Source organism: Tripterygium wilfordii, chromosome 21 (genome assembly GCF_013401445.1).
Source record: "Tripterygium wilfordii isolate XIE 37 chromosome 21, ASM1340144v1, whole genome shotgun sequence".
Taxonomy (NCBI): Eukaryota; Viridiplantae; Streptophyta; class Magnoliopsida; order Celastrales; family Celastraceae; genus Tripterygium; species Tripterygium wilfordii.
This window is the reverse complement of record NC_052252.1, coordinates 6,065,060-6,087,739: the sequence shown is the minus strand read 5'-3', so window position 1 is coordinate 6,087,739 and position 22,680 is coordinate 6,065,060. Positions and strand designations below refer to the sequence as shown.

The following is a 22,680-nucleotide window of genomic DNA, read 5'->3' as shown; positions in this document are numbered from 1 at the left end:
TCACCTCGTTGTGTAATATTATGCACGTCAACATTATATCATGAATTGTTGAAGGTTTGAAGTATCAAGCTAACCCGCGTACTATTGCAAACCTTGCTTGAAGAACACCGAAGACACGCTCGACATCCTTTCGACAAGATTCTTGCATTCTTTTGAAATGTCTAGCCTTATTGGTTTGTGGCATAAGAATTGTTTTTGACAAAAGTCACCCATGATGGGTAGATACCGTCAGCAAGATAGTAACCCATTGAGTAATGGTGACCATTGACATAATAGTGCATTGGCGGGAAACATCATTGAATTAGATCTGAAAACACAAACGAACAATCCAATACATTGATGTCATTATGAGAACCCGACAATCCGAAGAATGCATGCCAAACTCAAAGGATGCATACCAAATTCGAGGAATGTATGCTAAATCTATAGAGATACTGATGCACTAGTTGTTGAATAGAAAATTTATAAACTGTCAAAAAAATGATATTTTATAGATAAAATAAATAATTCGTTAAAAATATCAATGCGAATGCTCTTACAACACTTTGACACTCCAAAGTCCAAACGGCGTGAAACCCCAATTTCCATTTTACGACATCGTTTGTTTACATGGTCTGTCGCTTACATTCCGTCTTCGATTTGTGACAACGGAGGTTCCCCGTCTCTTCTTCCGCTCGAAGAAGCAATCCCCTCCGATAATCTGATCAACTGGTACGTGAACTCCCCTTTCGGATTTCGCTATTGTTTTCTCTTCAGATTTTGATTTTAGTTTTTACAATCAACGCTCCTTAATTCTATTGAAAAAACCTAAGGTACCATTTTTAAGATCTGCATTGTTGAAGCATCGACTGTTAATTCTATTGAAATCGATTTTTGAAGATGACGTTAAGATCGAATCCACCGTTGAGTGAAGGAATCGTGTTTGAAAATTGTCGAAACGATGTCCCTGATAGAATTAGGAAGGAGGATGGGAAAGAAAACGAGGAGGAAGATGAGGAGGAGGATGTTGATTTCAATCCCTTTTTAAAGGAAACAGCTTCACCGGAAGCTTCATCGAGCTTGAGCTCGGAAATTGAAGGTCTGGATGGTAATGTTGTTGGTAGCAATGCAAACCTAAATCCATGGAACCCAGCTGGTGAGGTGGATAGACGTGATGCTGCAGATTCTGAACATGGAGAGGAGGAGGTGGTGATGCAAACTGCCGATTCTCCGGAAGCTGGGCGTGAAAATAGTAGTAATCCAGGAAAAATGAATACGAGAAAGTCGGTTTCGTTATCTCATGCAGAAGTCGAAGCATCTAGCCAAGAAAATGATGCTGATGATGTTATGGTTAACGATTTGGGTGAGACTAATGTGACGGATACCGAGGGAAAGCTCATGACAGTGCATTCGGATGATGAGGATGCTATATGCAAGCGTACTAGGGCACGCTATTCTCTTGTTAGCATCACTCTTGACGAACTCGAGGCATTTCTTCAGGAAACTGATGACGAGGATGATTTTCAAAATGTTGATGATCAAGAGGAGTACAGGAAATTTCTTGCAGCAGTTTTACTTGTTAAAGATGGTGATGGCACATCAAGCCATGAAAATGAAACTGTTGATGATGATGAAGATGAGGATAATGATGCAGACTTTGAGATAGAACTTGAAGAGGCACTAGGGAGTGATGTTGATGAAGGTCCATCAAATAAGGCACAGAAAGAGGAGAGTGAAAGAAAAGGACGGCGGCCGGAGACCAGGTTGAATAGATGGCAAAAAGCCAGTGCTCCACATAAAAGGAAATTTTTAGGTCAGGAAAAGAGGCCATTGCGTCCCCTTATACCAGTCCCGCCCAGTGGTTCAGTTGCGCCTTTTCCTTCTCTTAATGGGAGAATTTTGATGCATGAGACTACTCCAACCAGTCTGGCTTCCACGGGGGAAAATGGTTGTATCAACGGATTCACTCCACATCAACTAGGGCAGTTGCATTGTCTGATTTATGAACATGTGCAGCTTCTTATTCAGATATTTTCCCTTTGTGCTCTTGATCCTTCTCGGAAAATTATTGCCTCCCATCTACAGGGCCTAATGCTTGAAATGCTTCAGAAACTTGATGAAGTAATGGCATGCAAAAGCGTGCCATATCCCAGTATTTGTTTTCGCCCTCAATACATGTTTTCATCAGTGCCAAATGAGGTAACCAAAATTTACCCTGCTCAATGCACCTTTGAATCATCTCATCTTGGAGTCCGCTCTTCTACAAACATTCAGAGGCCAGCATCGCAAAATATTTCCCCGTCTGAAGGAAGAAACGATTATTTTCATAATGGGCAAACTGTTGAGAGCTCTTTCTGGGTTCCTACTGTCCGTGGTCCAATATTATCCATCCTTGAAGTAGCTCCTCTTAATTTAGTTGGGAGGTATATGGATGATGTTTATACAGGTATGTATTATAGAATGTGTTTGAAATGATGTGCTTGTTCTGGGGTTTGAAGTGTGGAATTGTCTTGACAGCTGCACAGAAGAATCGGCAACTTTATATGAAGTCTAGTTGTGATACTCGTCTTGAGAAAGAACCTTTGTTCAACCTTCCTTGCTTGTCTTCATCCGCCTACTATAAACGAAGCAGCGATTCTCCAACTGCCAATGGGGTGCCACCCACACTTGGTCAACAACCTTTGAGGAAGACGTTGGCCGCTTCAATTGTTGAAAGTGCCAAGAAGCAGTCAATTGCTTTTGTCCCGAAGGAAATTGCGAAATTAGCACAGAGATTTTTTCCTCTCTTCAATCCAGCATTATATCCCCATAAACCACCCCCTGCTTCTGTTGCAAATCGGGTTCTGTTTACGGATGCAGAGGATGAGTGAGTGACATACATTCTCTTTTTTTTTTTTGTTAAAGTATTGTTAACTGTTTATATGCTTTTGTTGAACTGATTCTTGTAGTTTTTTCCTGCTTAGTACTTTTGGATTACTTAATATTTCTTCTCCATTTAGGTGCATTATGGCTTATAGTTTTAGCATATTCAATAGAAAAACATAAAGTTTCCATTGGGCTAGCGGCGAAGTGTTATCTTTTGGCTCATTATCGGAGCATGTCTAGGTTGGAGTAAATTTAATATGAATGCTAGTTCAGCGAATGTTCGGTGTTGGCATTATTTATGTTTCGTAATAGATGTATGAGCAATTTTCATAATTGCATACTCTTGCTGGACCTATCTGAAAGAGAATCCAATACTTCTTTGTCATTAATAGGAGGAATAGCCCCATCAAAAACAATTCTTGAATGAGGTATTGGATGAATCGAAAAAGAAATTTTTATTGGTTCTACCTCCTATTTTTATGAAGAGAATGAATCTTTTTATCGAAGGGGAAAAAATGGGTTCGGATCTCCTGCGGGAATGATTTGAAAGATCCAAAAGCAAAAAGAGTGGTGTTTGCTAGCAACAACATAATGGAGGCGGTTAATCATTATAGATTGATCCGAAATCTGATTCAAATCCAATATAGCACCTGGTTAGAATGTCAGAAAAGAATTATTAGAGTTGAAAGTTTCCAGGTTTTCAAGAAATGCATTAAAGTGTGCAAACTTCGAACCACAGAGCAAGCAAACATTTCAAATACATTCTAGAATAAGTACCTGTATAAGTATAAACATCATCCATATACCTCCCAACTAAATTAGGAGGAGCTAGATAAACGATAGATAATATTGAACCACTTACAGAAGGCACCCAGAAAGAGCTCTCAACAGTTCATCCATTATAAAAATACCTGTTTTTTCCTTTAAAAGGGGAAATATTTTGCAATTCTGGATCTGAATTTTTGAAAAAGAGCGGACTCCAACAGTTCATCCATTATAAAAATTCCTGTTTTTTTCTTTTTGTTGCAATGATTACATTCAAAAGCCAATATAAGTTTTCTTTGGTAGATTTATGAGACAATGCTTAGTGAGGTAAGTTTTGCTATATTTTGATTTGATGCAGATTATTAGCACTGGGAATGATGGAGTATAATACAGATTGGAAGGCTATTCAACAACGTTTTCTTCCTTGTAAATCTAAGCATCAGGTAATGCTCCCGACTTCCCTACTTTGTATTGGAACATGTATTCTCCTGATGACTAGCATTAGAGCTATTTATGCCATATTTGTGCCAAATTGTACATTTTCCGTGAAGAAATAAAAAAAAAATGTTTTGGCCCTCTTGAAGAGCTTATTTGTATATGGAACATTTGCAAGATATGGATGAAATAATTGTGTGATTTTCTTATGTTTGAATAGTGAGAACCATTCAATTTATAATTCAGTGACAGTTTGAGTTGGCATTGTGAAGCATGCGTTAACGTCTGACGTATTCTGCATTAGATGATAATGATAATGTTACATTAAGACATGGGAGATGCATAAAATTACTTGCAAAAGACTGGCAAGAGTATCAACTATAAGATGGCAATATTTGAAAATTATGTATTTTCTTTTAGTTGATTGATTCAGCTGCACGCTTGATAGATAGACTAGATGTAAAAGGAATGCATGAATAATTGGATTGTTCACTTCCTTTGTACTTGTTGCTAAGGAAATTGATATAGCCAGCATGTGTGAGGTATTATTTCTTAGCCATTCAGTTTTCACGCACAAATGAATACGTTTCATAGCCAGGGTGTTCTTAGTTGCCACCTGTACACCCTCTAGCGTGTCCTTGAACAATGATAGGAACTCCCACAACGGAAAGATGGAGGAGTTAAGTGTCCTTTTTAAGGAGGGCAAATGCCACTCCTTAACATATCCAATAGGTTTTCATAAGAGCCTATGAAACATTGGTATTATGGAGGCCTATTGGACTACAGTTGGTCCATGGGTGCGTGCGTCCATGGATGTGGGCTGGGTCTGTTGGACTATTAGAGGAGTTTGGGCTTGGACTCACCTGAGCCCATGAAACACTGGTATGGAGGGGTCCTTATCAATGGTATCGGAATTGTTCGGTCCTCCGTGTGTGAGTGTGCCTATCTCCCTTTGTCCGGGTGATCCTTGGACTGCGTTGGGCATGCCATGGGTGGTGCTACCTAAGGATACGGGTAGGGTAGGGAGTGCTTGTAAAGCCCGTGAAGGCTTGGTGGCCGCAGAGTGTACCAACGTGGGTGTTGGCTTAGTAAATCGGAGGGTATTGATAGGAACTCCCACATCGGAAAGATGGAGGAGTTAAGTGCCTTTTATAAGGAGGGCAAATGTCACTCCTTAACATGTCCAATAGGTTTCACAAGAGCCCATGAAACATTGGTATTGTGGAGACCCATTGGACTACAATCGGTTCATGGGCTCGTGCACCCATGGATGTGGGCTAGGCCTGTTGGCATGGGGGTTTGGGCCTGGACTCTCTAGAGCCCATGAAACACTGGTATGGGTCCTTATCAATGAAACACTGTGGGTGAAAGGATAATATATATAACTGAATTTTTTTTCCCTTGCTTGCCATTCACACTATAAATACACTGATCATCCAATACGTTCAGAATATGACATCTTGTTCTAGAATTCTTTGTTCTTGTAACTTTCTGGACTCTTTGATTTTCTCAGTTTTAAGGTACTTAGCAAGTTAGCATTCCAGTAGCTGTCCCTATGAACCTGCTGTGACTTGAACTATAATGTTTTAGTCTGGTGATTTACTTGTCGTTGTTCCAAAATATTATAACATAAAGGAACCTTGACATGCGTAAAGTTCTGTTTATTTATGCTGGTTAAGATAGTGAACTATTCTGCTTTACAGATAGTTTTCTCTTGATTTTGTAGATTTCATGAATTGCATGGTTGTTGTGATATGTTTTGTCCTTCTCGCTTACTTTATCCCCAAATAGTGAAGATAACGACATGAATACAATCTCCTTCATCAGCATTTGTTTGAATGACTATGAAAGAAATGAGCCATTTTTATTAGATTCTTGCTGACTACATTACAGATTTTTGTTAGGCAGAAAAACCGTTGTGCTTCTAAGGCGCCGGAAAATCCCATTAAGGTTTGTACTTTATCTGTACCCTGCTAGAGATAATTCCTTAAGACATTTTTTTTATGCTTAAGTATTGGTTTCAATCTTCATACCAAAGAAAACAAAACCAAATGATGAGTGGGTGCGTGCTACTGGAATTTCCCCTTTTCTCCTGATCAGATTGACAGATTGATCAGATAGAGAATAAATTACAACCAAAGGGTTTATTTATTTTTGGATACATCGATTATGATAGCATTGCCTTTGAATGCACTATCTTTAGTGATATCTTCCCTTTATGCAGGCAGTTCGAAGGATGAAAACCTCCCTGTTGACTGCGGAAGAGATAGAGCGTATTCAGGAGGTAAGTTTCCAGGACCTTTCAAAAATCATTCCTAATGATTACATTTGACTTAGTTATTTTTTAAATTTGACGTAACTCACTCCAGGGCCTCAAGTTGTTTAAACTTGATTGGATGTCAGTATGGAAATTTGTTGTCCCTTATAGAGATCCCAGCTTATTACCCCGACAGTGGCGTATTGCTCGTGGTGCGCAACGGTCCTATAAGCTAGATGCTGCTGGAAAGGAGAAACGGAGGTTGTATGAATCAAAAAGAAGAATATCCAAACCGGCTAAGTTGGCACTTTGGCAACAGTCTTCAGACATTGAGGTGGTTGTCATTTCATTGCTGATATATTCCCATGTTATTTGATGTCATTATGCATGACAATACCATGCTTTGGTAAGTTTTGGAGGATAAAACAACTTGAAATCTCTGAAAATTGCTCAAACATTCATCCTAAAACACTTAACTGCGCATTCCTTTTAAGTTGCAAGAGTTTGTGGGTCTTGGAGGCTTGTTTCATAGGCCCTGAAACTCAGCTTGGACTCATTTGTAGGCAAATTATATTTTTTTATTTTCAGTAATGTTACTATGTATATTAATTCACCGCAGGATAATTCAATTGAGAATGCTGTTGGGGAACATAATAGCGGAAACGCCTGTGTAGAGGAAGCCTATTTACATGAGGCATTTTTGGCAGATTGGAGGCCAGGTGGCTCAAGCCTCAGTTCTTCTGGTCATCCTTGCTCAAACTTTGCAAACAGAAACTTACCTGGTGATAGAGTGTCAGGAGATACTTCTTGTGTTAGTGAAGACCTAAATAATCATGGGTTTGCGGAAGCTCAACCACACAATCATAATATGCACAAGTTTCCATCTTCATCCAAGTATCCTCTACACACTTCATCTCATCCTGCTCATGTTAGATACTTTCCGTCTAATATCATGCGGCAGAACCATATGGTCTCCAACGTGTCACTAGATAAGCCTAAATCCCCAATACATATGCGGCCATATCGAACTCGTAATATTAAAGGTGCTCACTTGGTGAAGTTAGCACCAGACTTGCCTCCTGTGAACCTTCCACCATCTGTCCGTGTAATATCTCAGTCAGCCTTCAAAGGTAATCAATTTGCAGCATCTGCTAAGGTTTCTGCCTCTGGAGCTGATAGTAATAGTGCGGGATTACAAAATGCAGTTTCTCTATCCCATCATGCAAAGTCAGCAACTATCAACTCAGTAACACCTGATGGCGATAGAAACAGTACAGTGAAAGACATTGTTACAAATTCATTGCCTAGAAAACCTGGAGTTGTTACTGATGAGCGTGTGTTGGAAGAAAGAGGCAACATTTCAGATCTTCAGATGCATCCTTTACTGTTCCAAGCACCTGAAGTTGGACGCCTACCAGATTACTCATTGGCTTGTGGTGCCAGAACAACTAGTTCATTTGGTTTCTTTTCAGGAAATCAGCCTCAACTGAATTTGAATCTCTTTCATAGTCCTTTCCAAGCAATTCATGGTGCTACTTGTTCCAAAGATTATTTGAAGACAAAAGAGTATACTTCAGCAGCAGGTGGCATTGACTTCCATCCCCTATTGCAGGCAGCGGATGATGAAAATAGTGACTTAGTAACAACAATGTCAAATGTGCACCAGTCTGTTTGTTTCGAAGGCACAACTGTTCAACGTCAAAATCCTTCTGATACTGTGAAAATTAAACCATCAGTTCATGAAGGCGCATTTCGTGCCAACTGTAAACACTCTAGTCCTAATGAGAAGGCTAATGAACTAGACCTGGAGATCTATTTAAGCTTCAAGTCTGGGAAGGAACAACGCAGGAGAAGTGGAAATGTGGTTGCAAAAAAAAGAAAAATGTCTCCAATAAGTGCCTCTGATTCTGGAAATAGTTTGGAAACCCAAAAAACTGGCAGTTCACAGGATCAGTGGCAGTGCATTGAGAATTGCTCTACTGTGCAGAGAGATTCTGTTCCACATGTTCAAGCATCAGCTATAGCAAGCAATAACATCAGCAGATGCAATCGTGATGATGTAGGTGACTCGTCTCATCCAGGGATTGTGATGGAACAGGAAGAGCTGAGTGACTCAGATGAGGAAATGGATGGAAATGTGGAGTTTGAGTGCGAGGAAATGGCGGATTCTGATGGAGAGGAGGCTTCAGGATGTGATGGAATTGCTAAGTTGCCAGATAAGGTAAAGTTGCCTTTTCTTTCTGTTAGTGTTGAGTCCCCTCTGGGTTACAAGAGCCATTTTTACTTTTTCTCACCATGTCGGTCTTTCTTGTTCCACTTCAATCTAATTGTAGAAATAATCCGTTGCATTTCTGATTTCTCATGGTGAATTTCATAATGTTGAGCATATTCCCATGTACCATCAACGAAATTTTTTCCAACTGTAGCGAATGATTTCTTTAAGAATAACCATAGATCTTTTTCCAAAGCATAGCACAACATTACAGTTTGAATTTGCACTGACATTCTATCTGGGTTTTCCATTGATTCAACTTAAACTTTGGCATCATGCCATCAAGTTTGCTATTATTCGTCATATTTTTTCATTACCTCTCTAACTGAATTGGTTAATGTCCAGTTTTCTTGGGTATAATCTATTGTCATATTTTCCTATTGTTTCGATTCGACTATTAATGGCTGATATTTTTGAGCTAAATGTTGTGTGCTTTTGTCAATGTGCATGTATTTTTTTCTTTTAATATGCTATATAACTTCCCATTTCATTACTTCGTAATAGGGGGAGCCCAAATTTACGGCAGCAAGGGTTGCAATGGACGTGAATTATGATGATCAGGAATGTGAATTAGAGGGCCCTGTTTATTCTCAACGAAATAATTCTCTTCTAATTAAGAGCAGTCCTTCCTTAAAGTTGAGTTTGACAAGCCTGGGGATGGATCCTACAAAAAATGCATGGCTAAGTTTGGAGTCAGGGGCCCCTGGTCACCATGAGTGCAAGCATGAGAATATGATCAGGGAAGGATCCCATGCCAAAAATTTTACGGGCCTTTCCAATAGATCTTGTACGAAGACAACAGAAGGCACAAACAACGATGGTACCCAAAATCATTCTGAGGATATGACCCAACAACTCAGCTTGGGTCCAATTGTTTTTCCCTCTTTGAGGAAGCCCAGGAAGCGTTCTCGCCGAACAAATGCAAGTCTGAGTATGGAAATGACATTGGAAAGCACACAAAATGATCAGCTAAATAAGGCAAGTTGATTGTGCTTTTGTTGAGGTGATGGATTCTTGAAAATGGCCAAAAGTTGGATCTTGCCTGGCCAACCCAATTTTCAATCCCTGCAACTGATGGCAAATCATTTCGGAGGCACAAAAAAATGTTGATCTTGCATCATGGTCTCCTGTGCACTAGTAATTAGCACTTTTAACTCTGAACTCTTTGATTTGTACACATGCTGATGGGGTAAAGAAGTTGGCTATCGGTTTTGTACCTTGTGAATTCTTTTTTTTTATTGTGAATATCTGTTTAGGCAGTTTCTATACTTATTTCATGTTTTTTTCCTTAAATTATTTTCGTATGTGGCAAAGTCACAAGTACATGCTATTTTCCTTGTATATTTGGCGATGCTCCTACTGGAATGAAATGGCATAGAGATTGTTTTTCTCCCTTTGTTTATGTGTGGAGTGTCTTGTGATGAAGTAGTAGAACTCTTTTTTTTTTTTATCATTTCTTAAAGGTATTATGTTATTTTCTTTCTCCTTTGGCAAATGAAATGTTGCCAGAATGATCAATGAATTGAAGGAGCACATAACTAGCCAGGAGTTGCAGTAGCTCTAGTTATGGACTAAACCGCATTTTGAATGAGCAGAGATTCTTCTTGCATGATGCCACATCAGATTGGACCCCACTTTGATCAAAAATTCCTGCCCCCCAAGCAATCTCGAAGGGTAAAAATCCTATACCAAAACCTCATCCACTCCCTCCCTCTGTCTCCACTCATTCCTTCTCTTTTTCATCCAATTTACCAGAACTACTGCACAACACATGAAAAAGATAAGCCTCTACCAAGAACACATCTTTCTTCTCTTCTCCTACTCTCTGAGCAATTCAGTCCCTGAAAACCATGTCTTGCTCGAGTCTAACAATGTGGATTTCCTCAAAACCCTCCCTTTCTGACCCCTCCTCCCTCTCCTTCCGTTCATCTATCAGCCAGTTTCAACTTCCCAGCTACAATTCATTCCCCAGCAGCCCCTCCAGATCCTCCTCCTCCGCGACTCCGATTCAGTGCAGTCTTCGAGAGCTTCGTGATCGTATCGATTCAGTTAAGAATACCCAGAAGATCACTGAGGCCATGAAGCTTGTTGCCGCTGCCAAAGTGAGGAGAGCACAAGAAGCTGTTGTCAATGGAAGACCCTTCTCTGAGACCCTTGTAGAGGTTCTTTACAACATCAATGAGCAGCTCCAGACTGAGGATGTCGATACTCCCCTCACCAAAGTCAGGCCTGTCAAGAAAGTTGCGTTGGTGGTTGTCACCGGTGACCGTGGTCTCTGTGGTGGTTTCAATAATTATATCATCAAGAAAGCAGAAGCCAGGATTGCACAATTGAAGGATCTTGGTGTTCAATATACAGTAATAAGTGTTGGAAAGAAGGGTAATTCTTATTTTCTAAGGAGACCTTATATTCCTGTAGATAAGTTTCTTGAAGGAGGGTCATTGCCAACAGCTAAAGAAGCTCAGACAATTGCAGATGATGTTTTTTCACTCTTTGTTAGTGAAGAGGTTGATAAGGTTGAACTTTTGTATACAAAGTTTGTGTCATTGGTCAAGTCTGATCCAGTAATCCATACTTTGCTGCCATTATCACCAAAGGGAGAGATCTGCGATGTGAATGGAAACTGTGTTGATGCTGCTGAGGACGAGTTCTTTAGACTGACAACTAAAGAAGGGAAATTGACTGTTGAGAGGGAAGCAGTGAGGACTCAGACAGATAATTTCTCACCAATTCTGCAGTTTGAGCAGGACCCAGTTCAGATTCTTGATGCCTTATTGCCTTTGTACCTAAACAGCCAGATTTTGAGAGCATTGCAGGAATCATTAGCTAGTGAACTTGCTGCCAGGATGAGTGCAATGAGCAATGCTACTGATAATGCGACGGAACTGAAGAAGAACCTCTCACTCGTATACAATCGGCGGCGCCAGGCCAAGATTACAGGGGAGATATTGGAGATTGTTGCTGGTGCCAATGCTCAAGGCTAGGGAATTGTGGATCTCCACAGTCCTCACACCATGCAGGCCTCACAAGTTACTTACTCTGCTTCTTTAGTAGGTGATTTTGTGGATGCTTCCTTAATTCATTCAAAATATATGCTTTATTTAAGAACAACAGTATATATAGAATTAGATCAAGATAATTTTTGCATTGTAGCAGAGATGTTGTGAGCTTTGACATTTCATAAGAAGTTGTCTACTTAGCAGCACGATATGGTTCTAGGTTCTCTCATAATGGCTGGAAGTTAATCATGAATATAATAAGTTTTGCCCTTCATTTTGGTAATGTTTTGTCTGAACCGTTTGTGGTTGTGGATGCTTGTATAAGACCATCCAGGATTCTATATATATACTAATGAATTTTGCAATTGAATGGTTAAACCAATTCAACCAACTTAAGGCTTAAGGCTAAGTTTGGGAAGAAGGTTCACAGTGGTTGGACTTGGAAGGGTCCCCTCCTCAACCGCTGCAGGAACTCTTGAATTCGACAAAGATGTACTGATCCTCAGGCCATCCATACTGCTCGTTGTATATATCTGTTGTTTATAAAAAAAAAAAAAAAAATAGTGCAGAAAAAGTCTGAAGGTTTTAGAAGTAGAAAAATACAATTATGAAGTGATATGACACACTTCAAAAAAAATAAAATATTATATTGAAATCCCAGATTCCGTAGAATTGCAAAGCCCCCAAATCTCTAAATTTAGGTTAACTTGCATGAAAGATGAAATGTTGCTTGTATTTATACATTCATTGGATATTTAGGGTACACAAATTTGTGATGTTATACGGAATTATAATACACATATTTATAATTTTTTCTGATTTTTTTTTCTTAAAAAGATTTTGAGTCAATTTAACACACATAAAATGGTATGCAACTTTGCTAGATTAGTTTTGAGATATTGATGTAATTGTGTAAGTTAAAAAGGAGTAAAAAAAATCAAAATTTTTTTTTTTAATAGCAATTTTTTTTCTTTATATTCATAAATTATACTGTTTTTTTTTTGAAAGGATAAATTTTAAAAAATATTGAGATAAAAAAATAAAAGAATTGGAGGGGCTGATATTTTATAATAGCAAGCAGCATATCCAATCCCTCTTAATGTGTATAATTAATGCAAATGGAGGCCTATTTATGGTCAAATAAGACTAATGTGAACAAAGAATTACAATACAGTGAGACAACAAATAATGCTACAAGTTGAGAACCATGTAATTGAGATGACACTCATGTATGTAGTATCTCATAGAGGTCCCGAGGTCGATCCTTCCGTCCCCTTCCCCTATATTAAAAAAAATGATGCTACAACTTTTCCATTGCATGATTGCTTGCAACATGAAGAGCCCAGAAGTGTTCTTTGATTGTGGTAAAAGTAACCACATGGATCATATAAGAGTTTGTTGAAGCCCCAATCAACAATTTTGAAGATTTTCTTTTGAACCTTTTGAAGAAGAAGAATAAGGTAAAGTGAATTTGTAGTGGCTGCTCCTCCTTTCTCGTGCTTCAACTAATCCACTCTGGCTGTCAGAGTCACACCATCCAAATGAGTTCAGCATTTAAGATAAATAGATAATAGATTTCAAGAATGCATATGGACATATACGGATGGTTATGTGTATATGGGTCATATTTTTACAGCCTCAAATTGTGAAAATTTAGGATCTTATGTTGAAACAATTTTATTTATTTTTAACTGATATCAGTTAATTGTCCTAATATTCAACTTATGCATTTATGGAAAAACAAGCGTTTAATAAAAACTTAAGGAGGACGCGTTATGTAAATTAGAGTATTAATAGTGGCAGTTAAGGAACTCCATTTTTCTATTGTATGCACATCTCGCTTGCCCCCCAAAAGGAGGGAAAAGAAGTGAGCTTTGTGTCTTGCCCAGAATGTGGCAATTGTTGTCTTCCTCTTAAAGATCAAATCTTTAGTCTGGGTTTTTATAGGTTTGTCCTCTCGTTTAGTGAAACTTCTGTAATTGTGTTATCTTTAGGAGTCATTTCAGTGAGAGTGGAGAATAGAAGAAAATGACTGTGAAGAACAGAGTAGAGTTTACTTCAAGGAGTGTCATTTCAAGGAACTGGGCGCTTCTGTTTTGCCTTGCTAGCTTCTGTGCTGGAATGGTCTGTACTAACAGGTACTTCGGATTAATTGGTTTTGGTTTTTTTTTGGTTTTTTTTTTTAATTTTGCTAATTTTGATGGTTGTTTTCACTAAATTCTCTGTTATTGCAAATGGGTGTCAGTCATTTTCATGAGTAGGTGGGATTTTGCCCTCTTAGGAGAGACATTTGAAGAGGTTGTTGTGGCTGTATCTATTTATCTGGTTTTAATGGGTGTTTTTTTTTCTTTTTTGTTTGTTTGGGTGGTATCTGGTTGGTTTTACTTTTTAAAGAATGTTGATTCCAAATGGGGTTCTCTATTTTCAATTTTTTTCTTTCTTGGGTAACCGAGACCCGAAAGGTTAGTTGGGCGGAGACCTGGCGCAAACCACTATGAAATAACTGCGTTAGTGTATAATCGAACACTCGACCTCGGATGAGATTATTTATGCCCTAAGTTCAGATATATAACCGGGTAGGTTATCGCCAAGTGATTTTCTCTATTTGCCATGCTGTTGTGTGAGACAAAAAAAAATGTTGAAGTTGAATGTCAAGATGGTTCAATTTTACTACTTTCTGCATGCTTTGTTAATCAAGAAATTTTATGCAGGATGTGGACAGTCCCAGAAGCTAAACTTGATGGAAAATCATCTAGTATCAACATACAACAAATAAACTCAAAACCCGAATCCTGCAATCAAAAACATGTAAGTGCTGTGCATTTATCCTAATTCAACTTGATGAGTTTGTGAGCTGTAATTTAATTCGTAACTTCATTGAATTTAACTGCATCATGCCCTTGCATCAAAATCCAGGTCGTGCACTCTGTCGCCTCATATTACTGCTTCGCTTCATATTAGTTATGATCTTTACTTTCTTTCTCCTCCTTTTGAAGGTTTTACAGAGAAAATTGAATGAAAGTCTAGGAGAAGAAGCAAGTACCCAGCAAAACATTGAGTAAGTTCTGTTGATGCCTCTTTTCAGACCTGTAATATTTTGTCTTCTTTGAAATAAAACTGTATCTGCAACTCCATGCCATGTGTTTATACAGTGCACTGGAAAACAAGATTTCCAGTTTAGAGATGAAATTAGCTGCTGTCAGGACAAAGCATGAGATTAAGTCGAGTGCCTCTCCTGCCGAGGAAAATTCAAAAAGAAAATACTTCATGGTTATGGGTATTAACACAGCTTTTAGTAGCCGGAAAAGGAGAGACTCACTTCGTGCTACTTGGATGCCTCAAGGTGGTTTAACTGGTTCCATAGATATACAATTTTGCTTACATCCTTTGTGTTCCATTGGTAGAGTTGCAAGGGTGCAACCTAGAGGTCACAGGTTCAATTCCTGAAAACAACCTCTCCACATATTGTATGATAGTAATGTCTATGTACATCCTGCATGTCCTCGACCCACCAATTGCAGGAGCCTTGTGCATCAGAGTTGTTTATCTTTACATTTGTGTTCCATTCTAAGTCATTATTGTCTTAGATGTATGGTTATACATTCTCACTACCAACATTTGACTAGGTGAAAAAAGAAAGCAATTGGAAAAAGAAAAGGGAATAATCATTCGCTTTGTCATAGGTCACAGGTGATATTTTATATACCTTACTTATGTTAACTAGATTTGTTGATGCTGTCCTAATATATTATACTATGTTCTGCACCCACTAAGGTCATATAAATGTTTTGCCACTTTACTTGCTAAATGTGGAAATTTTGGATATGAACCTGAGTGAATAGTAACCATTGGCCTTTCTTATGCAGTTCTACATCTGGTGGAATTCTTGATAAAGCCGTTGAATCCGAGGAAGAAGTTCACGGAGACTTCTTGAGGCTGGTTATTCTTTTTTCCCGTCCCTTTGATGCTGTTACTCTAAAATTCATTATTAACTTTTGGATCACGTGAAAGTCGATCAAAAGAAACATTTAATTGGTATACACTTGTGACTTTTCTTTCCTTGTAAGCAGGAGCATGTTGAGGGTTACTTGGAATTGTCAGCCAAGACAAAGATTTATTTTGCTACTGCTGTCAAGTTATGGGATGCAGAGTATTACATCAAAGTTGATGATGATGTTCATGTAAATATAGGTATTTCACTTCCTTCTCCTTGCATTCCGAGCTCGTTAATAGTGTAGTTTCTTTTCAGATGAGTATCTATCCTTTTTTGAGGTTAAAGGAACATTTGTTGGTGATTATTTTCAGATTCCAAGAAATATCAATTAGCATATCTTTTTTCTTTTTTTTCCCTTCTTGAAATGATGAAGAATAGTGAAATAGCTAACAATCAAACTTAATTATTGGGTCGGTTCTTAAGAGGCTTGTGTTAAATCAGACAATTGTCTTTATCAAGGCGTTAATCGTAAGAATGATGCCTTATAGGCTATTTATCTTTTCTATTGCTTAGTATTTCAGCTTTGCTCATTGAGTTCATTTCCTTTGAATTGATGACAGCAACGCTTGTGAGGACTTTGGCTGAGCACCGTAATAAACCCCGGGTTTATATAGGTTGCATGAAGTCTGGACCAGTACTTGCTAGGGAGTGAGTTGTTTTCAAATTGCGATTCATTCTTTCGGCAGAATACTCGCAAGAGCTTATTTTGAAGAGTATTTTCCATGTAACAGGGGAGTAAAATACCACGAACCAGAATACTGGAAATTTGGTGAGGTGGGAAACAAGTATTTTCGTCATGCTACTGGACAATTATATGTGATATCGAAAGACTTGGCTACTTATATATCGATAAATCAGTAAGTTTCTACAAAAGTCTACTTTTTATGCTTAACATGAAGGAATTGAGTAAGCCTGTGATAATTGGATGAGCAGACAGTGACACATTCAGTTTTGAAGTTCAAGAGCTTGCAGAACTATTTAACCTTGCTCTCCAAGGTGTATCTATTAAGAATTTATCCGTAAATTTTTAAATTGGATTGCTTCTGATGGTAAGTTTACGTTACGATGTCACAGGAATCTGCTGCACAAATATGCCAATGAAGATGTTTCACTGGGATCTTGGTTTATTGGTTTAGATGTCGAACATGTGGACGACAAGAGTTTCTGTTGCACTACACAAGGAGGTAAGCGTAGAAACTTTTCCGGTGGTTATTAATACTGCTATAAGCCAGTTTTGTTTTTGAATAATGAATACACACCAATTTCATAACTTTCTCAGTCCAAGTTTTTATCTGGTTATTTATGTACGAGTACCGAAAGATATACTCAGTTGGGTGGGTTAGTTGATCCGTCAAAACCATTAAGATTCTAGATTTAGTAAACAAGCTGGATATGTCTATGAATCGTACATGAAAAGTATTCTTCATTAGGCTTGAATGAATTGTAACATCTGAGTAAACTCTAGCGCTTGTTTCTGTGCTTTTTTTTGCAATTGAAGTATTGAGTAAATTGTTGATTTGGACCCTAAGCTCATACATTATTAGTCCGCACTCAGATAACGTTCCATGGTATTTGCTCCTGCAGTGTGTGAAGGGAGGGCTCAGGCAGGCAACTATTGTGTTGCTTCATTTGACTGGAGATGCAGTGGGATTTGCCGGTCTGTCGAGAGGATTATGGACGTTCATGAGAACTGTGGTGAGGACAAGAATGCGCTATGGCATACCAGCTTCTAAGATACTCATGGACTTTTTTTCCCTTCACAATATCTATATGATATAGAGAATCAATGCAGTGCCAATATATATATGACTGTAATTTAGACGGGACTGAGAAGATAGAGACCTCGCCGCAGAAGGTATGTGAGAGAACAAGAAAGTCTGTTAACAATCCATTCTTTGAATGGTTGGAGCCTTGGAGGGCTGTATTGAAGGTTCTCTGGCCATGACCACTGATGCCATAATCACTACTGTATATATATATATATTTTTTAATTTTTGGTCTTGCTACTTAGATAATAATCTTGCAGCATAAATGTGTATTATGCTCTTATTATATGATCACAGAGAATTCTTCTTTTCTTTTCTTCATGGATGAGGTTCGCTTTGATTCCATTTGAATGTTACTGAAACCATAGTTTTTATTGCTCTATAGCTCCTACGGTTTGTTTACATGTATATAAGAGTGTTGAATTATAGGGATACAACATGAAGTTACACATCTTACCAAAAAGATGTCTTGATTTTTTTTGGTAACCGAGGAGTCATCATGCCCTTTCGGACAGTTAAGTGGATGTAAACCTCTTAGTATAGTTTGCATCACGTTGGCGACAAGTAAGATTAGGTCAAAAAGCCTATATGGCATACTCACGACCTTAGCAACATGCATCCGTCCTACGTCTAGAGACATAACCAACTGATCTATTGCTTCGTGCTCGAAAGATGTCTAGATGAGTCTAATCTTATGCTTCTTTTGGAAAGTGCTTTGATTTGAATTTGCAAACGAAGTTCTTAATAATGAGAAAAAAAGGAAGAAAACCGAATCTTGCACCTAATCATACCATTTTTGTCAAAGAAAAAGAAAAGAGAAAAGTAGTGGACCTTTATGTACAATACCAGCAACTAATCTACAGAAAGATCAGTTTATGCCCTTACCTGACCCACAAAACAGAGCACAAGGCTCTTGCTGCTATGGAGTTTGTATAGGAGCAAGGACAGATTATCCCTGCATTGCAACATGGGGGGTTGATATTAGCTGCAAATCATGTCACTGTTGAGACTTGGTGAACAATTGCCAAAGAGTATGGAGAACCTGCACACACCCAAAAAAAAAAAAAACACAAAATCTGATGCTTCCAATCAGAAGAAGAATGTCTAGCCAAACAAACTCTCAACTCCAATCAGAAGAGAAGAAGTTTTGATTATACTGTTCATCAGACACAATGAAAAGAAGTGATAAGCATCAGAAGCAATTGATAAAAAACGTGATATTGGCACGGCTCAATCAAATAATAGAACTTCAAATTAGAAGAAGCACTGCTCTCTGATTGAACCGCATCAATATCTCGTTCCTCTTGTATATATATGTAGATGAACGATATAAAATTGAACATAGAGCTACAAGATTGAAAAATGGACATAAACATATGCATGTATACACACAAAGGCAGTCAGTCAGGCAGATGATGAAGAAATGATCATAGGAAGACAGCAGAGATATAGAGAGGTGGAGGAATAAGAATTTTGTGAAGATATCAGAAATATCATTTGGGATTCTCATATTTGAATGAGAGTGATAGAGAGAGAGAGAAGAGGCCTTGAAGATGCTGGCATTGAATTAGCCACCAACCCATCAGCAAAAAGGAGGTGGGTATACTAAATTTAAAGCATAGAAACAATGGAAAAAGCCAAAGGTTCTCTGAGGCAAAACCCCTCAGAGGCCTCATGAGCTTTCAATTTTGTGTATTTATGAGGTTTCAGAGGGTATGTTGGTATGGTATGGTGCCTTCTGCCACCAACATTTCAATTTCTATAAAGTAGACAGAAAAAAGAAGAGAAGGTCCTCTCGTTGGTCGGTAAGACTTAAATTTGTAGCTGATATTCTACGAAACATATTTTTGTTGCAAATCTGGTTTGAAAAGCCCAAAATCATGAAAACTGTTCAGAAAGTTTATTTGCAATGAAAGCACTTCACAAAAAATTAGTTGCCCACAAAGCGTTTGCGCTAGCTTATAAGTTATAAGCCAACAGTTGCGCCAAACGAGGCCAATAGCATGTGGTATCGTTAGATTATAAGGGTTCATTTGGTAGAGCGGAAATATTGATTTTCAATGTTAACGGAAAACATGTGAGAAAAAAGTTTAGCTTAAAACTGTGTAATATGTTGTGTGATAAGTGTTTGGCGAACTAAAAGCTGACGTTAGCCGAAATACTGTTGAATTAAAGTATTATCTTAAACTTTATAATATCAGATTTTACGATTTTTATAATGAATTTTGTTATTAAATTTAATCTAATAAATATGATTTATTATTATAATTAATTTTAAGTATAAATTATAAAAAATTATAAATATTTTAAAATTTTGAATTAAAATTAAAATGACTAACATAAATAGTTAATAATACTATATTTTTATGTTTTTTAATTAATTTATGTTTTTTATAGATATTTTTATTATGTTATTGTTATTTTATATTAATAACAAAATATTAACTAGTGAGAGAATTGGAAAAAAAAGATGAAGAAATTATAAACCAAATTCGTTGCGTAAATGCCCTATTAATATCATATTACAATATTACAGAAGTGGGACCCGTGTTTTTGTGTTTTAAAAAATAAAAAATTGACAAATCTTGGAATCGATTAGTGGACCCATGTGTTTAAAAAAAAACTAAAACTCAAAAGAAGCTCCTACTACACTGAATTTCTTTTGAGCCAGCGGAATAATTGGCATATTTCTACCGTTTATTGGAGCAGCACCGCTAGCGGATCCGTTTTCCGCATCGCTCCGCCAAACATGCCATTAAATTGTGATACCGTTAGCTTAATACAAGCTTCTCAAGTTGAACTTATTTTAGAGAGTGTGTTGTTTTTTCTTTTCTTTTGCTTTTCATCTTTTTTTATACAAGATAATATTATATATAATATAATAAAAAATAAATATTAATTTCAATTTTATTTGTATAAAAATATCTTGTAATTATAAAATTAAACAACTTAAAATTAAATTTAATAATAAAAAAATTTACCAAAAAACTTAAAAAATCATAAAATAATAAACTACAGTCATTTGTAAAGTTGTTATATTTTTGTATAATTTTTATTCTATGTAAACATTTTGCATTAAATGCTCTTCCCAGTGTTCCCCAACCCTCCTGGAAGAGGAAAAACTGTTTGAAAACTAAAATGAATGCGACCCTCTCTGCCTTGAATCAATTCCTAAGTCACAAGAATTCAAAACTACTAGTTTCTTCAACAGAACAGGAGCTGCCCAGCCCACCTATGGCAATCAAAGCACAGGGCTTGTAAGGTATTAGTGGAGATGGAACCCACACAGGTAAGGCGACTACTATTTTTTGTACTCATCAATTATTGATTTTACTGCAGATTCCCCCAAAATTGTAACTAATATTTTATTTTTTTTGAAATATGCATTAGAGGGGAATCATCTATGGTCCTGTTGTATATTTAATTTAGAAATTTTGGAAAAATGAAAAAAGCAATTTGATAGGGTCAAATCCACGAAGTGAAACCAAGAATACTGTTGAATATTTAAATAGAAAATTTGGAAAGACCGAAAAAAGTAATTTGGAAAGGGTTGAGGCCACTAAGTGAAACAAAGATTCACATTGATACTAGTGTTATAAAACACCAATAGACTCTCTTATCCAATCTTGATTATCATTGTAAGACATCGTCTGTTTTTAAAAGTCTAAACTCATCCCATCAGAGGACTTATAGGACCTTTCAAGACTCACGAGTTTAAAATATGTGTTACTAAATTAAGGAATACACGGTCTTATATACTGCTCTTATCATATCTGGGCAAGCCTGGATTGTACGAAATTTTTGGTTTCCTTGAGACTGTAGAGGCGCAGTTTCGATATTATAGCATGTCCTTGTTGCTCTAAGAACTATTTATTCTAAATTACTTGAAACATCATTGTATCTCTTCTTTACATAGTGAAAACTGCGGCGACTCTCGTGGACGCAATATATATTGTCCCTGCTGATTTAACTGTTGGCCAGTTTGTTTAAGTTGACCGGAAACGGATCAAGCTCAGTGCTGAAAGGCTATCTTTGTCTTTGTGGACGCAATATATATTTATTTCTTGTTGTTTTTCTGATTTTCTTCTGTTGTTACAGCTGCATTGATGTCTGCAATTTATGGTGAAAAAACGAGGACGAAGATGGTATCCTTTACATTATGGTGCAAAATGAAAACTGATCCATCCGGACAGTGAAAACGATCGTCGAATGAAAATCACATTATGGATGATTATGCCAATTCACTTGGTTTGTTTGTGATGTGATGACATTTTAGCTAAAATTTTATTCTATGAAAGAAGTAGATGAAGATTGTAGATGATGGATGATGTGCATGAATGTAAGGTGCTTGTTCTGTTTAAGCTTCAATCTAAAAGGTACTTTTGCAGCAAACAACAGATAAAGACTATCTGAAGATCTTGATTCAGCATAATACATAAGAAAAGGATCTAATTCATCTATATATTCATTTGGAAGAACCTTTTTTCTGGCATAGATTCTTGACCCATTTGAAGACACTGGACGCCCCGCAGATGATCTTCTGTGCTCCTACTGATGCTGCTGCTTTGGCTTTTCCAAATCCCTTTTTAGAATCCGTCTTCTTGCTGTGTCCGTCTTGCTTGGTAGTAGTGTTGTCATCTTCCATGGCTCCAATGCCTCCAGCACCCCATTGATCAGCCCAGCTAGGTGCCTCAGCAGCCATGGTCTGTAATCTTTTTGAGGAACATATTCATAAACTTAATAACCCTGATAGCCCACATAAGTGAAAAACATCATAGATATGAACTGATGAACAATGATTTCATAATTAAAACAATAAGAGATCGAAAACTTGCCAAGACTTCATTTGATACTACTTCATCAGAAGCAGATAAAGATTAAGGCTTTTCAAGTAACCTATCAGACTTGAACAACAAATGCATGGGAAATTTTAATCCTTATGTGTGTGTTACAGAGGAAGATTACCTTGCGAGATGACTAGGCAGGGCTTAAATGGAGAATTGATGACCGAGTGAGAGGGGAACAAATGATCAAGAGATGGAAGAGATTTAAGCCAAATAAATAAAAAGGTCCAATCATGTGGGATGGGGCTGTCATTCACCCCATTTTTACACTTTTTAAAAAGGAACTTGCGAACTCATTTGTTCCTTCCCTGCTAAGTAAACTATTGTGTTTTACAAGGTTTCACTTTCATTACCTGATACTGCCCTTTATTTTGCAAAAGGAAATTGACCCATCTTCCAATGATTGTGGCAGAATATGAAGTCCAGTTGGAATTGGTACCAGTAAAGCTAGTAACATAAAAAACAGAAGAAGATTCAAGGAGAAAAAAAAATACTTGTTCTTGT

At 37.5% G+C, this 22,680-nt stretch overlaps 3 protein-coding genes and 1 long non-coding RNA gene across 7 annotated transcripts; 3 read left to right on the top strand and 1 right to left on the bottom strand.

The window, feature by feature from the left end:
• The first annotated feature begins 553 nt into the window (after nt 1–553).
• On the top strand, nt 554–9,966 carry LOC119988639. Of its 3 annotated transcripts, none has more exons than XM_038833753.1 (9): nt 554–711; nt 813–2,425; nt 2,497–2,845; nt 3,968–4,052; nt 5,953–5,994; nt 6,269–6,328; nt 6,414–6,635; nt 6,921–8,522; nt 9,078–9,966. In XM_038833753.1, the coding sequence occupies exons 2-9, from the start codon at nt 880–882 to the stop codon at nt 9,558–9,560; spliced, it is 4,389 nt and encodes a 1,462-aa protein (XP_038689681.1). In that variant the 5' UTR covers nt 554–711; nt 813–879; the 3' UTR covers nt 9,561–9,966. The 3 variants fall into 3 exon arrangements, with proteins under 3 accessions (XP_038689681.1, XP_038689678.1, XP_038689680.1); XM_038833750.1 differs by having other exon boundaries at nt 5,938–5,994; XM_038833752.1 differs by having other exon boundaries at nt 562–711; nt 880–2,425; nt 5,938–5,994.
• A 311-nt stretch (nt 9,967–10,277) lies between these two features.
• Nucleotides 10,278–11,777, top strand: LOC119990212 (ATP synthase gamma chain, chloroplastic-like). Its single transcript, XM_038836091.1, has one exon. The coding sequence runs from the start codon at nt 10,424–10,426 to the stop codon at nt 11,555–11,557; it is 1,134 nt and encodes a 377-aa protein (XP_038692019.1). The 5' UTR covers nt 10,278–10,423; the 3' UTR covers nt 11,558–11,777.
• LOC119990211 (probable beta-1,3-galactosyltransferase 2) lies at nt 11,518–17,712 on the top strand. 2 transcript variants are annotated; one of them, XM_038836089.1, is made up of 12 exons: nt 11,518–11,627; nt 13,579–13,710; nt 14,284–14,380; nt 14,569–14,630; nt 14,725–14,915; nt 15,199–15,262; nt 15,439–15,511; nt 15,643–15,763; nt 16,127–16,214; nt 16,298–16,423; nt 16,641–16,750; nt 17,151–17,712. In XM_038836089.1, the coding sequence occupies exons 2-12, from the start codon at nt 13,601–13,603 to the stop codon at nt 17,297–17,299; spliced, it is 1,191 nt and encodes a 396-aa protein (XP_038692017.1). In that variant the 5' UTR covers nt 11,518–11,627; nt 13,579–13,600; the 3' UTR covers nt 17,300–17,712. The 2 variants fall into 2 exon arrangements, with proteins under 2 accessions (XP_038692017.1, XP_038692018.1); XM_038836090.1 differs by having other exon boundaries at nt 11,535–11,623.
• Nucleotides 17,713–21,720: 4,008 nt separating this feature from the next.
• LOC119987660 lies at nt 21,721–22,401 on the bottom strand. Its single transcript, XR_005465498.1, has 2 exons — nt 22,298–22,401; nt 21,721–22,044 (listed from the first exon to the last, which is right to left on the bottom strand). It is a non-coding gene; the product is annotated as an uncharacterized LOC119987660 (long non-coding RNA).
• Nucleotides 22,402–22,680: the final 279 nt, after the last annotated feature.